The following is a 13,563-nucleotide window of genomic DNA, read 5'->3' on the forward strand; positions in this document are numbered from 1 at the left end:
AACCCTACTGCAGGTATGAACTTACAGTGACTTGTTGAATGCAGTCTTCTAAGTACCTTTAGTTGGAATTACAGTAAGCTTTTTGTCTGTAGGTATGTCTACATATGCACATGTTAATATGTGATTGAGAGGAGAAAGCCCACCACAGAAAAATCTACAGTTTTGTGTAATATGGCTGGAAGTTCAACATAGATCAGCCCTAGTTTTGTTGTTCACAGACAGTTGGCGTGCTGTCATTCGTGATGTAGCAACAAAGGTGGTTTCCCTAAACCTTTACTGACCTTTAAGCTTTTTCCCTTTCCACTTCCTGTGTGTTATGTGATTTGGCTCAGAGCAGACGCATTTCTATTGGAATAGATGTAGGAATAGTACTGGATAAGCCTATTGTCCTGATAAATAAGGTGAAGACTCCTGCAAGAGATTAAGAAAGCTTGAAAGGGAAAAAGACAATGTAAGGCATTCTGTGATATAGTTCAGTGATACAATTCAAATGGCAGGTTTATAGCACCCATACAACAAAGAATGGAGACTGAGAAAAATAATATTACCAATCAGAACATTTTATTTCAAAGAACAGTAAAATATGAGATGTTAATCTAGAGATAATCTTTCTAAATGGAAGCAAAAACTGCATAAAAGTTGTCTTCCTGTGACTAGAAATTTAACAACTGCAAACAATGCTCTACAAGTTCAATCACAGAAAAATGTGGAAATCGGTGTCATTTCTTGAGTCTTTCCATTGGATGAATAGAAAGACCAAAATAAATCAAAAATCTACTAAAGCAGCAGCAGCAGATTTTTCTCCAAATGTCAGATTTCTTAAGAGGAACCTGTGGCCGAGAATGCATGCTTCAGGAGTTTATTTTTACATAAAGCTGCCATTGAAATTATGACATGTATTTCCAAATAGGTGGGTGGCTGCACAGTTCCTCCCCTATTAGGAAACCCACATTATTTAGAGTTTCTGATCCACACTGACCCAAAGGTTTCTTTTGAAGCCTGGGCCAGTATGAGTCACTTTAAAAGACTGAAAGTTGGGATTTGCTTATTCCTTATTCTTCTACATGCTTTCCATTGCCCCTCCAGAAACAACCAAGTCTCTTATCTTCTTCCTCTACAAACATTTGTCTGATACCTTCCGTCTCATTAGTTCTGGCATGTATCTGATTTCAGTTGGAAGCTGGAGAGCAAGGTGTTTTATATTCTGCAAAGGCATATTCATCTGGAAAGAAAAAAAGAAATCTGGCAGTTGTATTAAAGAAAGAAATCATTCTGACCCTAGTCTACGTGTACCTGTGATTAATACATACTGAATCAGAAAACATTTGATAGATTTCATGGTGTTCTTCCACTTTCAAGGTGCTCACTTGCAGGTCTACATGGTAGTGCATAATGCACAACTCTTATAACACTTGCTAGGATGCAACATTGCTGTGATCACATGGTGTATAGATAAGGTGGCTGAATAGGCATTCAGGAAGGATTCTCTGGATATTATTGCTATTCTGCTGAGAAGCTATACCAATCTTGAAAAAGGCTTATGGAAACTCAAAGCATAGTTTTGATAACAAACCTGCCACAGTTGATACATGTCTGATGTATTCCTCGAGGCTAAATGTAAAAAGGTGGTCAGGCACTTCATATTCTAATTAGGTGCTCAAACTCCTGCTGAATTCAGTGGGACTGTCATTCTTATTTAAGCAATTAAAGTCCAGATCAGTTCTTTGACCACAGCCTATTGTAGCAATGCAAAAAATACAAGACAAGCTTTTTTGAAGAAGTTGCAAACACTGCTGCCTTTGTGTTATTGATCTTAACTATCATGTCCAAGCTGAGGAAAGAAAGTTGAACCACGTTTCTTTCCATATGTAGTATGCTAGAAAGCAAATCATGACACATCACTTTCTGCTCCAAGCCTAAATGAAGCAAGAAATGAAAAGATGGGGAACAGCTTCTGCAAACACCTCACAGTCCAGTAACAAGAAGCAGAAGAATTGCCAGCTTGCTCTCTTACAAAGATAAATAAAAGCAGCAAATGCAGAAACATAAACAGATGCTTTTCCTTCACAGAAGCAGTGAAGGAAAATCCACTGTCCTCACCTAGCAAATGCTGAAATAAATACTTTGATTTCATAGGTTTTGTAAGTTTACAGAGGTCACCTACCTGTTTCATAGTAATCATAAAGATGTACTGGTGCTGGCTTGATATCTGACACAGGTAGACTTTGTTCTACACTGAAGGAGAAGCTGACTTCTTTCTGGGAGAGCTGGAAATGGCAAGACAAAAAGATGCAGACTTTTTCTTTTCATGTCTGTTCCCGTGCATAAGGTTCAGTTGCATTTTTGGGTCAGATTGGGTGACAAAGCATCATTCTACAGTCCTCTCAAGACTGTGAACTTCAAATAACTTTAAATGCTGTTACTAAATATGTTATATTGCAAAACTTCTGTGTTCTTCTCTTTTTCATATTTCCATTGCTAATTACACTCAACCATTACATATTTACTGAAGCTTTCAACATACAACCATTCATCCTCTCTAAAAGTTTCTGACTTCTTCTTTCCTTGACCTTTCACAAATAAAACTACCTTTATGCAAAGCTACTTCCCACTTTTCTCCCTAATCACATTGAATTCAAAATCTTCAGCTTCCCTTATGATTTTACTCTTCATTCCATACTCTTGCAGCCAGATCCAAACTTTCCTTCTTGTTCATTTTTTCTTAGGCAGACAGTGTTCACAGGCAGACAGTGATAGGACAAGGGAGAACAGTTTTAAAGAGGACGTATTTTGGATTTTAGGAGGAAATTTTTCATTTGGAGGGTAGTAAGGCACTGGATCAGGTTGTCCAGAGAAGCTGTGGATGCCCTATCACTGAAGGCACTCAAGGTCAGATTGGATTGGGCCCTGGGCAGCCTGATCAAGTGGGTGACAACCATGTATGTCCAGAACAGGGGGTTGAAACTAAACAATCTTTAAGGTCCCTTCCAAACCCAAGTCATTCTATGATTTTCATCTTTCTACTTTCCTTTGTTAATTTCATTGATGTGAATTGATGTGGGACAAATATTCTTTTTATACATCACTCTTTCTAAAAGGGGGGGGGCTATTAATTGACACCCCGTGAAACACTCTCAGATCTACTGATGAAAAGCACCAATTTTCATGCTGAGAAATACTGAGTAGACTGTGAAATTTTGCAATATAGAATGCAACTTAGCTACGTTGGTAAAATGCTATTTAATCATGTAGTATTCTTCATGAAAGCAGTTAAACAGATCTCTTCACTGTAGCCTACAACTACTAATAGCTTTTTTCCTTACTTGAAGGTTGGGCAGAATTAAGGCCCTTCCCATCTTCAAGGTGCATATTCCTAGTCTGATTTTGATGACATTTTTTGTTATTTGGGGGCCTATTTTAAATTTCCAGTTTAACAAAACCAAGGAAAACACCTCCAAACCTACCTTCTGAAGGTAGAAGAAGACGTGGTCATTCTTGATGTCTACGTGATCCACAACTGAAGCTTGGTATTGAAGCTATAAATAAGACAAATTGTATCAGTTTTAACATAGGTTAGTTGCCAAGAAAGAGTAAAAATATTAAATGATTATTAATTAATAATAGATCAAAAATAATAATTAAAAACATGGTGAGCAAAATATGTCTGAATTTATGCCACCATGACGTCTTGTGGAAAAAGTAAAATAAAAAAAAAAATACAAAAACTTGACTTTTCACAAGAGGGCAAGTACAAAACAATAACAGTGAAAAAAATAACCTGGTTTACTAGTCAGATTTGGTATGTATTTCTCTTGTTATCAGCTTGAGAATTGTCTCATTTCAGTAAGAATTTATGACTGTATTGACAAATGATCATTCTACAGGTCAAAATGACTTATTTTCTAGTGCATTACATAATTAAAAAAAAAACAAAACACAGAAGTTTTAAAAAGTTTTAGAAATCCATATGATAAAAATTTACTATAAAAATATATGAAAATAAAATGTTCTGCCTCAGTTGATCTGCATGGTCAGCTATGTATATGCATATAGATGTATATGTTTGTTGTGTGCTTGTGTACCTACTGGGAATATATCTTTAGTCTTACTATTGGCCGGACACGGCAATAGCATTTACTTCTCTTTAGGGCTACTGGACTTGGCAGCTCCTAACAGATTTGTTTTCATCAGATGAACAGCTGCAGGTCTGACACAGAGTTAGTGACAGAAGACAGGGGCTTTCTAGAAGTTCCATGGGACTGCAACTTACTGATCAGCCATATTTTTATCAGTTTCCTATATTTTTAGGGTTTACTAATCATTCTCCTCTCATTCTTTACCTCTTTTAGGGAAGACCTATCGGGAATAAATCCTGAAAGCATCTTCACATCAATAATAGCCATGTTGGAGACATTACGATTTCCTGTGTAACTGAAATGAGAAAAGCTCTGTTAATCTGCAGTTGGAGAGAAGACCAGTGAATGACATTTTCAGCTCCAACTCATAGACAACTCAGATAATCTCTTTATTGGATGGTCCCAGTGATGTATAGAATATAGGAGAAATTTAGCAATGAAGGATGAGAGTGTTTTGGGATATGGTCCTGTTTGTCTTCCTGCACAGTATCAGTTAACCGTGTATACTTAAATCCTTCCTGAGATGCTTCACCAAAATGAGAATGTGAAAGGAAGATGAGTAAAAGGAAGTTACCTGGCAAAGAAGACAAGGTCAAACTTTGGTGGGAAGTTGCTTGTACAGGACACATTGGCTGGCTCTACGGAGAGAAGAAATCCTGCAGCTTTCTTTGGTAAATGGATGTTGTATCTCAGGGTTGTCTAAAAAAAGATGGAAAGAGTGAGATGGTCACAGATTCTGGTGGCTTTTCCATGAGGTACAGAAGGGAATAAGGCAGAGATGACTCCTGTTTAGTCCTCAGCAGGGTGGTGGTGAGTTTCCAGCTTATTTACCTGCATATAAACACAGCCAGTGCCATGCACTTCCACACTGTAATTCCCTGGGACAGTGGGTAGGGCAGTTTGCTGCAGTAAGAAGCGGTTCTTGTCATTCACCTCAAAAACCTTCTTGGGGATTTCCATGAAGTTGACCTTAACTGTATTACGAGTTTCCTTAGAGAAGGTGTAGTACCCATACTGGGCTAAAGCTTGGAGGGCAACAACAGTGTCCTGAAAAGAAAAAATATTATCCCTAATTAGGTAGATATCCAGCTGTGAAATAGTACATGAGATCAGCAAAGCTGCTATTTTCTTTTGTCAGTGTACATGAATAGAGGAGGACTTTGTAAAGAGAAGGATAGAAGCTACAAATTCTTGGGCAACAGGCATGAATTATCCCAGGATTAATGCTATATCTACAGTTAATGTTGTCTTCTGCTAACTTGAAAATCAGATGAATCTCTATTTCCTAATAAATATGTGTGTATGTAGGTATGAAGCTGCCAACAAAGAGCTCGGTGTGCTCTGGGAAGCTTTATGTGGGCACCATTTATCAAACACTGTTCAAATGGATATACAGTGAGGAAGAAATGTCATCCACCTTGCAGACTGCACTATTCCCAGAAGGTATTCTCTTTACCACACCCAGTTGTCACCTGGCTGGAGGAGAAACCACCATATGGGTTCTGCTGTTTCACGAGCCAGTACACAATACGAGAACTATATGATAAGTCATCTGGTGTGAGTTCGGCTTTGTTGAGCAATGCCAGAAGCACATAGCTGGTTGTTTCAATCTCAGCAGAAGGGGCACGGGAATAGAAAGCAGGGAAATGTTCTGCTGGTGGTTTTTTTTCTCTTTGCCAGTAAACTGAACCATCTGAAAACAGAAAAACAGAAGCATTTGAATACAAAGAAAAAATGGAAGAAAAACAAACAAACAAACACAAACCAAAAAACCCATCCCCTGGAAAAATAACAGTGTGAAATGCATTTAAAATTAAAATTATGCTTGCTAGTTAATTCACTACAATCTCATGGGAGACAGGCATACAGTTCCCCCCTTTCCTTTATGTAAAAGGGTTTTTTAACCCCTGATGTTTTAAGCTGTATGAATGTCAATTTCAGGAAGGAAAACAGAAAGGGGTGGAAAGAAAATTACTAAAAGGGGAGCAGTACAACTCAAAATGGGGGTGTTCCATCCTGGAGGTGTTCAAGACCAGGCAGAATAGAGCCCTGGGCAGTCTGGTCTATTACCAGATCTGGAGGTTGGTGGCCCTGCCTGTGGCAGGGGGGCTGGAACTTGAGGATCCTTGGGGTCCCTTCCAATCCAAGCTATTCTGTGACTCTATGATGTGAAGGCAGTGCAGCAGAAGGATGTCAAAATGGTCATGAGCTGGAGTACATGACCCTGTAAAATGAACTTATTGAGCCTGTAGGGGAGAAGGCTAATGGGAAAACTAAATGCAGTCTTCTATAATGTTGGACTGGAGTCTTCCTGAGGTTTCCCACCAAGATTATTTAATAATTCTAAGGACATCAGTCCACAACTCAACCCATAGTGAGGCCAAAACACAGAGAGAGAAGTTCATAGAAATAAGTTCAGTAGCATAGTGGACATTAAGTGGGAAAGGAACAAGCTGAGTGAGAAAAGTGTACATTAAGAGTAAATTACATCAGGCCATAGGCCGTTCCACAAGCTTTACTGCCTTCATCATGGCCATACTGCACTCACCATCTCTGGTAGCTCTTCTGTCCAACTCCTCAAGAAAGTATTGGTATCTTTCCTGTTTGTCAGCTAAGCCATAAACATAGGCAAAGAGGGCATGGTTATACAGGTTGTGGACCCCATTGCTAAATGCAGTCTCCAAACAGTTCATGCCACTTGAAACCACAGGATGCTAGGACAAAACACAAAATATAGAAGGGTCATCTCTGGGTTAGAGTCTCAGCTTCTCTTTAAAGACCTTCATCACTTCTCAAGCTACCATCTGACTCTTCACGCTATGATATACAGAATCAGTTCTATGTTTAATGACCTACAATGTGTCTCTTCTAAAATATGATCTTGCAGCAGTTGCTACTTTGATATAGGTCAAGGTCTCAAGGATATTCAAGAAGTATATTACAGAGAACAAAACTCAGTTCTCATTCTCCTACGCCTAGTAAGTATTCCAACTAGCAGCTCATCATTTCCTTTCAATTTTAACAATGACCTACAATAGGGATATAAATGTACAGAAATGGTCTTCGGATTTGGAGATTTGGATATCTTGGATTCGGGACTGTGCAATTCTAGAGTGAATTTCAGATGGAATAGGTAAATCCAATATGGATTATGCATGTACTATTGTTTATCATAATCAGATTCCTCAAGGATTCTATGCAATCAGATGAATCCATGCAAATTAGACAAATAAACAACAATCATGCTTACAGCAATTGCAGGGTTCTGGAAACAGATTCCTGTACTGACCATACTGCATCAGAGTTTAATACATTAAAAACAAATTCATGTGAATACAAAGACTTGTTTATTGTTTGATATGTGGCTGACCTGACTAAAAAAGGATAACTGCATTAACTACTTACCTGAACAGAGTGTCCAGCCTCCAGCAATGCTGCCACAACATAGGCTGTAAGTGTGTATTCACCTTCTTCTCCACCCTGAAGCAATAAATAAATAAAAAGAAGAAACCACAAAAAAAGTCAGTACAGGTGACCTAGAAAGCAAAAAATAGGATTTCACTCATAGTTGAGGTAATAGTTATGAACAGACATCAGAATTGATTTCTGTCTCCCTACATGCACAATCAAAAGAAAGTTCAGTCAGGATAAAGCCAAAATGATTTCATACTTTTCTGGGCTTTACACCACAATAAAGCATATTATAGCTCGTGTAGTCTGTTGCTAAGTGCAGTGGTAGAAAACATAACTTGAGATGTTTAACTTAAAATCTTCTATTTGTTTCTACCTCATAATCAATGGGAGACAACACTCATGCCCTCCTTTTATGAGAGACACTAGAGAACAGGAGAACACTAGAGAACAGGAGAGTACGGGTGTGGTAATTAGCCTGTGTCTAGCTGAAATTATCTAAATCAATACCCATGGCAGGGCTGGAAGACAGAAAGCATACTGAACTCAGTTACCTTCAAAGCATTGTTGAAATGTGACTCAGCATTTTCAAAGCAGCCATCGGACTTCTGCTTTCTTGCTAGCCAGATCAGAGTTTGAGACTGGACATTTTCATCAATGTAGATGTACCGTCTTGCTTGTGCAAATGACTTGTATACAAAGGCAGTGAGCCTGCAGGTGAACCAGAAAGCAGGTAAAGTTTGAACAAGAAAGGGCATACCAGTAAGTGGATATGAATAGAAATGGACATACAATGAAATCCATAATGTCTGTGGTAGAAGAAACAAATGCTTTGCACATTTTATTAAACAAATAGTTAAAACTCTAGTATTACAAACTGGCCTGAGATTTCTCCATTACTGTGCTGAAACCTTTCTTTCAAAGCTGGTGTAAAGCATAGACACAGCTTGATGACTGATGGTAGTAATTTCTTACTTCAACCAACACAATTATGAAATAAACTGGGTGGGAAAGGAGTTCTATTAGTCTCCAGTCCCATCACCTACTTAAACTAGGATCAACATCAAAGCTCATATTGTTTAGTATCTTGCCCTTCCACATGGCAAAAATCTGTGGAAATGGAGGTTTCCACACCCTCTCCAGGCACCTCCTTAAGTGCTACACCCTTCTTCTAGGAAAGGTTTTCATTCTATCCAGTTTTTCCTGTTGCAACTTGCATACAGAAAAATTGTTTTCCTTACACTGTGCACCTCTGACAAGAGTTTGACTGTCTTTTCTGCAGTCCTGATCTGAGTGGTAGAAGGCTATATCTAGGTTCCCCATTAGCCTTCTATTCTACAGACTGAACAAATTTAGTTCTTTCAGTCTCTCCTTGAACATTATTTGCTCCAGACCCTGACCACCTCATTATCATTCTGTTGCAACCTTTGCAGTTTTACTCCCATCTCCCTTACTGGGAGATCCAAATTAACTGAACTACGTCCATTTAGTCCATTAAAAATAAGCATCACCTGAAATACTTTAAAGCCTGAAGATTCTGAGCTAGGGAAATAGAAAGTGTTGTCATTTACCATACATTTCCTTCCTTGTCTCGTGTCCCAAAGGAGCTGTAGGACCCATCCTGGTGTTTGTATGATAGCTGTTTCAGGTACCCTGAAAATACAGTTAAGATGTTCTCTTATCAAAGGTAAGAACTAGTTATGCTCTTAATCTAATTGAAGCACACTTTGTGTTTTAACACTAAGATTCTAGCCACTTTTGTTCCTAGATAGTACCAAATGCTTCTTTGGTGTGCCTTCATTGCAAGCTTCTGTGCAATACGTGAAATCTGTTGCAACCTGCCTACAGAAAAATTGTTTTCCTTATTAAATTCAAACTCTTTTCCTTGGTGAGGAACTGTCAGTTCTCTCTGTCTGTGCACAGACCACTAGACACTGAAGAACGGAATATGAATCACAGAGGAACATATTCATGTTACATGACATCCTTCACCTGAGCCCCAGGGAGACTTCTCTAAAGAGATCTGCCCAGGGCACTGAGCATTCAGTTCCCTGCAGGGAAGAGCTGTCTACAACTAATAACCCTCTCTACATCTTTGAAGATGTAGCCTTGATAATGGTGGAAGGCTTTTATTGTTTTGATTTTATTAATTCCTCCAGTGGAAATGGACAGGCATTCTGTATCCAGAGCCTTGTACCTGTTATACAGAAGCACTTGGGAGGTGGGGGCTCGGGGGGGGGGGGGGAGGGAAGGTAGAATGGGTGAGAAGAAGTTTTGCTTGCAGCCCTCTCCATCTGTTTTCCATCTGTCCTTTGAGTTCTTACCTTCAACCTTACAGTGATGGGATACCATTTCCCTTGCATATTCTTCTTTAATCTGTGGCAGACCTGTTTCTACAAGAGCAGTATAGTTCCTCTTGCTCCCCACATGACACTTTTTAACCTATATATCTCATCTGTAACCTCTCCACTAAGCTGAACGAATTATCCACCTGCTCACACTTCACACAGCTATTCTCATGGCTGCCAAACAATGCCACCAAAAGGCTCATGCACTCCATGCAGCTGGAGGCATGGATGACCCTATGCTTGCCTTAGATATCAGTCTGAATTTTGGCATTCCTCCTGACTGGTGCTGATGCTCTAGCTTTTGGTTGGGTGGATACCTTGATTAGGGTCTTGGAGGGTGCTAATCCTGTACTTAAAGGGTGATAATCACCTACTGAATTTACTCCTCTAGCCCACAGGGTTCTGGCACCCTCTACTCACTCTGCCTGAGCAAATTGCCTTGAAAGTGCTACACCACTCCATACTGCTGCACCGTATCCTGTTTGCCTGTGCTTAGTCACTAGTACTTCTAGGGGCTACCTTTGTATGCATGGGGATATTCCGCCATCTCTCCTGGCTCTACCCACACTGTATTATAGCTACTTCTCCCCAGAGGCTCTGTGGTTCTTGAGTTAGTGGTTTTTACTGTGGTTTCACTTCACTGGGAAAGGGCTTCCAGCACAAGCCTTCACTCTAAAACCAGTATCCACACAAAGTCTTTGCTGAAGTGGAGGTTACTGTGACTTTTATAGTGCTGCTGGTCCTCCTGGTTCTGTCCTCGTTGTGTCAGAGCTGCCTCTTGTTACAGACTCCACACTTCTGATTTTGCAGTTTTAGCCATGGTTTTGCCTTGCAGGGAGAGGACCCCCTGTGTAACTCTCTGCTCTGAAGCTGATCTCTTCAAAGTCTAGCACTTCTGGTGCTAGAATTTGGAGATCTGTGTTCACCAATTAGAGCTCTAAAGTTTAATTTCAGTACTAGATGAAAGACTGTGAAAGACTGTCACCTGTGGTTAAATATCCAGTACTCTTGACTCTGATCTCTTCAGTCAGCTGCCCGGTCTTATTCAGGTAATCCAGGGCATAGATGTTGGGTGTGAACAAGGCCATGTTCTGTTCTCCACAGCCATAAGGCATATGGAGGAGGTTTTCCATGTTCCTTAAGGCTGTACCCAAAATGTCACCTGAGAAATAAAGATATAAGGGGTCAGGTCTGAAATGAAATATAAATGGAAATAATTTGACTGTTTTGTTCTATCCTTTTTTGACACAGCAGGAGAGAATTTTGGCAAAGAAAAACAGAAGCTGTTCATTTCAGAAAGTAGGAAGCATTTTTCTAAAATCAAGATGAAGTTTCTCCTCAAATTCATTTTAGTTTTGCACAGGTATACAGTATAGCACTGGAAGCCACACAGAAGAAAAAAATACTTCACTTTTCATTTTAGTCTAGGTACTACACTTACCAATGACAGAGAAATAAACTCTGGCTGATCCCTGCACTACATTTTTCGGCAGGTTGAGAAGCACTGGTTCAGAAACTGTTGTGCCTATCAAGGAAACATAACAGTAATTGTTGAAAATATCATTTTTTCCTGAAGTTTTTACTTTCTAAGCATGATTACAGTTGGAATTACTATTTCCTGTTTTGGTAAATTAACTGCTGAAGATTCCATGCCCAATGAGTCTGAGTTATCTCTGAAAATCCTGAGCTGTAGCCCATCTCCTTAACCTTGAGACCATTTTTCCTCCTCTGAAAGGGTCTCCAATTTCACAGGACAAAAACAACAAAGCAGTGAATTATTTCCACTAATTTCCCATATTGAATGAAGAAATTTGCCTTACCTTTTGTACAGATGAGGGAACTCTGTGTCAGTTCTTTTTTAACGCCTTCAGGCTGTTTGATTGCAGACAGGTGGTCAGAGATTTAAAAAAATGCATCACCACAAAACCAGAAACAATTAAACAGTGTAAGGTATTACGTGGATGTGGCTATCCAGAGGGTGCATCCCCCTGTACCTAATTATGCCTCATCTCCACTAGAATCTCTCTTTGTCCATGTCGTACTCTCATTATTATACCATAGCCTGTGCAGAGCACTGTCTTTCTTAGAAAGCATTTATTAAATAGACAGTTCCAGCCTCTGAGGAGGACTTGGGGAGAATACTGTCTCTTCTACTATAGGATGCTCAAGACAAATCTCATTTCTTTCATGTCTGCCCACCTTTCCCCAGTATTACAGTTGCAGGCACAAGGCACACGTAGATAAGGAATGGAATCCCCTCCCCTCCAAATACAGCTCTGCTGACATCCATGGAGTGTCACGGCATTTTCGCTTGTTGTTCTAGAGAGAACAGTGGATGCCAAATTGTTGTGAATTCCACTCCCAGCTTCATAGGGAGAACCCTACTGTACACAGCTCCATCTATGTCAGCTTTGTTGTCTCTTAACACCAGCTAATTTCTTCCAGATCACAGGTAACAGAACTTAATTTCCAAAAAAACAGAAGTTAATGCATATTTTGTACTGTACCTCAACTAGTAGTGTTTGAGTCAGGGTGTCCGTACGAATGGTCTCCTCTTCTGCTGGTGTGCTATTTTGGGCAGCTTTAGTATTCAGTTTGGCTTCAGCAGTAATTGTGAATTTCACCTCACCTGGAGAGCCAACCACCAGACCAAGAAAAGAAAGTTACTTTCTGTGTCTATAGTTACTTCTGGCTTTCACTGCCTCCTTCTAGTCTTGGAGACTGTTGATAAATTTATCTCTCTAAAGGCAGCTCAGTAGAAACAAATCTAGTTAAAGCTCCACATCTCTCCAAGGATGGCAAGGAGCAGATGCCTATGGTCTCAGCACCACATAGTCATATGTTTACTCTTCCCCTTCCCAGTGGGATGGTGGAGAGAACAAAAAGAACAAAGTAGAACTCTTGAGTTGAGATAAAACTATTTACTAAGATAGAAAAAAGGAGAAGGAAAATAGTTTTGACTATATGTATGTATAAATGTGTATAACAAATGACACCATTTGTGTGTTTCTCGCCACCATCTGATGGATGCCCAGCTAGTTCCCCAAGCAGTGGGAGAAAGAGATGAATTCCCATCACCTCCAGTACTCCTTCTGCATGTCATACAGCACAGAATATCCCTTTGGCCAATTTAAGTCAGCTGTTCCCTCTCAGCTTCTTGGGCCCTTCACTATGAGTGGCCTTGGGTCTATACAACACTGCTTGCTAGGCAACTATAAACACTGATGTATTATCAACATTGTTTATCCTCCTAGAACCAAAATATAGTATCATACCGGATACCATGAAGAAAACAATTCTATCCCAGCTGAAAGCATGACAGGATCTGGTACAAGGAATGGAACAGTGATGAATCCCAAAAAACTGACAGTACTCACTAACAGTTTCTACCTCTTCTTGGCCTTTTGTTATCTCTGGCCTAGGGACAGAGTTGCAATACTTGCAATTCTCTACTGCCTCTTTCCTTCAGACAAAATTTACTAACTGAAGGCCATGCTTAAGAGCTGCCTCAGCACTGCTGCAACATTCTAGAACAATTCTAAAGTGAGCAGCTCGACAGGCATTGCTCACTTTACCTCTGAAGTCACTACAAATAGGAGATCCAAAGGAATTTTCCTCTTGGGACAAAATAGCTTGAAGAGACAGCAGCTTTATTTTTTTTTCAGCTT

The 13,563-nt window shown here is 39.7% G+C and overlaps 1 protein-coding gene across 1 annotated transcript in view; it reads right to left on the minus strand.

Annotated features, from left to right (window-relative positions):
• Positions 1 to 539: 539 nt before the first annotated feature.
• The window catches only part of LOC107318442 (ovostatin-like), a 30,866-nt gene continuing 17,842 nt past the window's right edge, over positions 540 to 13,563 (minus strand). Inside the window, exons 21-35 of the mRNA XM_015872255.3 lie at positions 12,403 to 12,524; positions 11,716 to 11,767; positions 11,337 to 11,420; positions 10,881 to 11,057; positions 9,119 to 9,200; positions 8,102 to 8,258; positions 7,542 to 7,616; positions 6,685 to 6,850; positions 5,609 to 5,829; positions 4,968 to 5,183; positions 4,711 to 4,835; positions 4,341 to 4,431; positions 3,465 to 3,536; positions 2,165 to 2,267; positions 540 to 1,222 (exon numbers count right to left, since the gene is read on the minus strand). Of these exons, the coding sequence (XP_015727741.3) occupies positions 1,170 to 1,222; positions 2,165 to 2,267; positions 3,465 to 3,536; positions 4,341 to 4,431; positions 4,711 to 4,835; positions 4,968 to 5,183; positions 5,609 to 5,829; positions 6,685 to 6,850; positions 7,542 to 7,616; positions 8,102 to 8,258; positions 9,119 to 9,200; positions 10,881 to 11,057; positions 11,337 to 11,420; positions 11,716 to 11,767; positions 12,403 to 12,524 (1,796 nt within the window). The 3' untranslated portion in view covers positions 540 to 1,169. The remainder of the gene's footprint in view (positions 1,223 to 2,164; positions 2,268 to 3,464; positions 3,537 to 4,340; positions 4,432 to 4,710; positions 4,836 to 4,967; positions 5,184 to 5,608; positions 5,830 to 6,684; positions 6,851 to 7,541; positions 7,617 to 8,101; positions 8,259 to 9,118; positions 9,201 to 10,880; positions 11,058 to 11,336; positions 11,421 to 11,715; positions 11,768 to 12,402; positions 12,525 to 13,563) is intronic.

This window comes from Coturnix japonica, chromosome 1 (genome assembly GCF_054131305.1).
Source record: "Coturnix japonica strain WE chromosome 1, WE-NBRP24, whole genome shotgun sequence".
NCBI classification, from domain to species: Eukaryota; Metazoa; Chordata; class Aves; order Galliformes; family Phasianidae; genus Coturnix; species Coturnix japonica.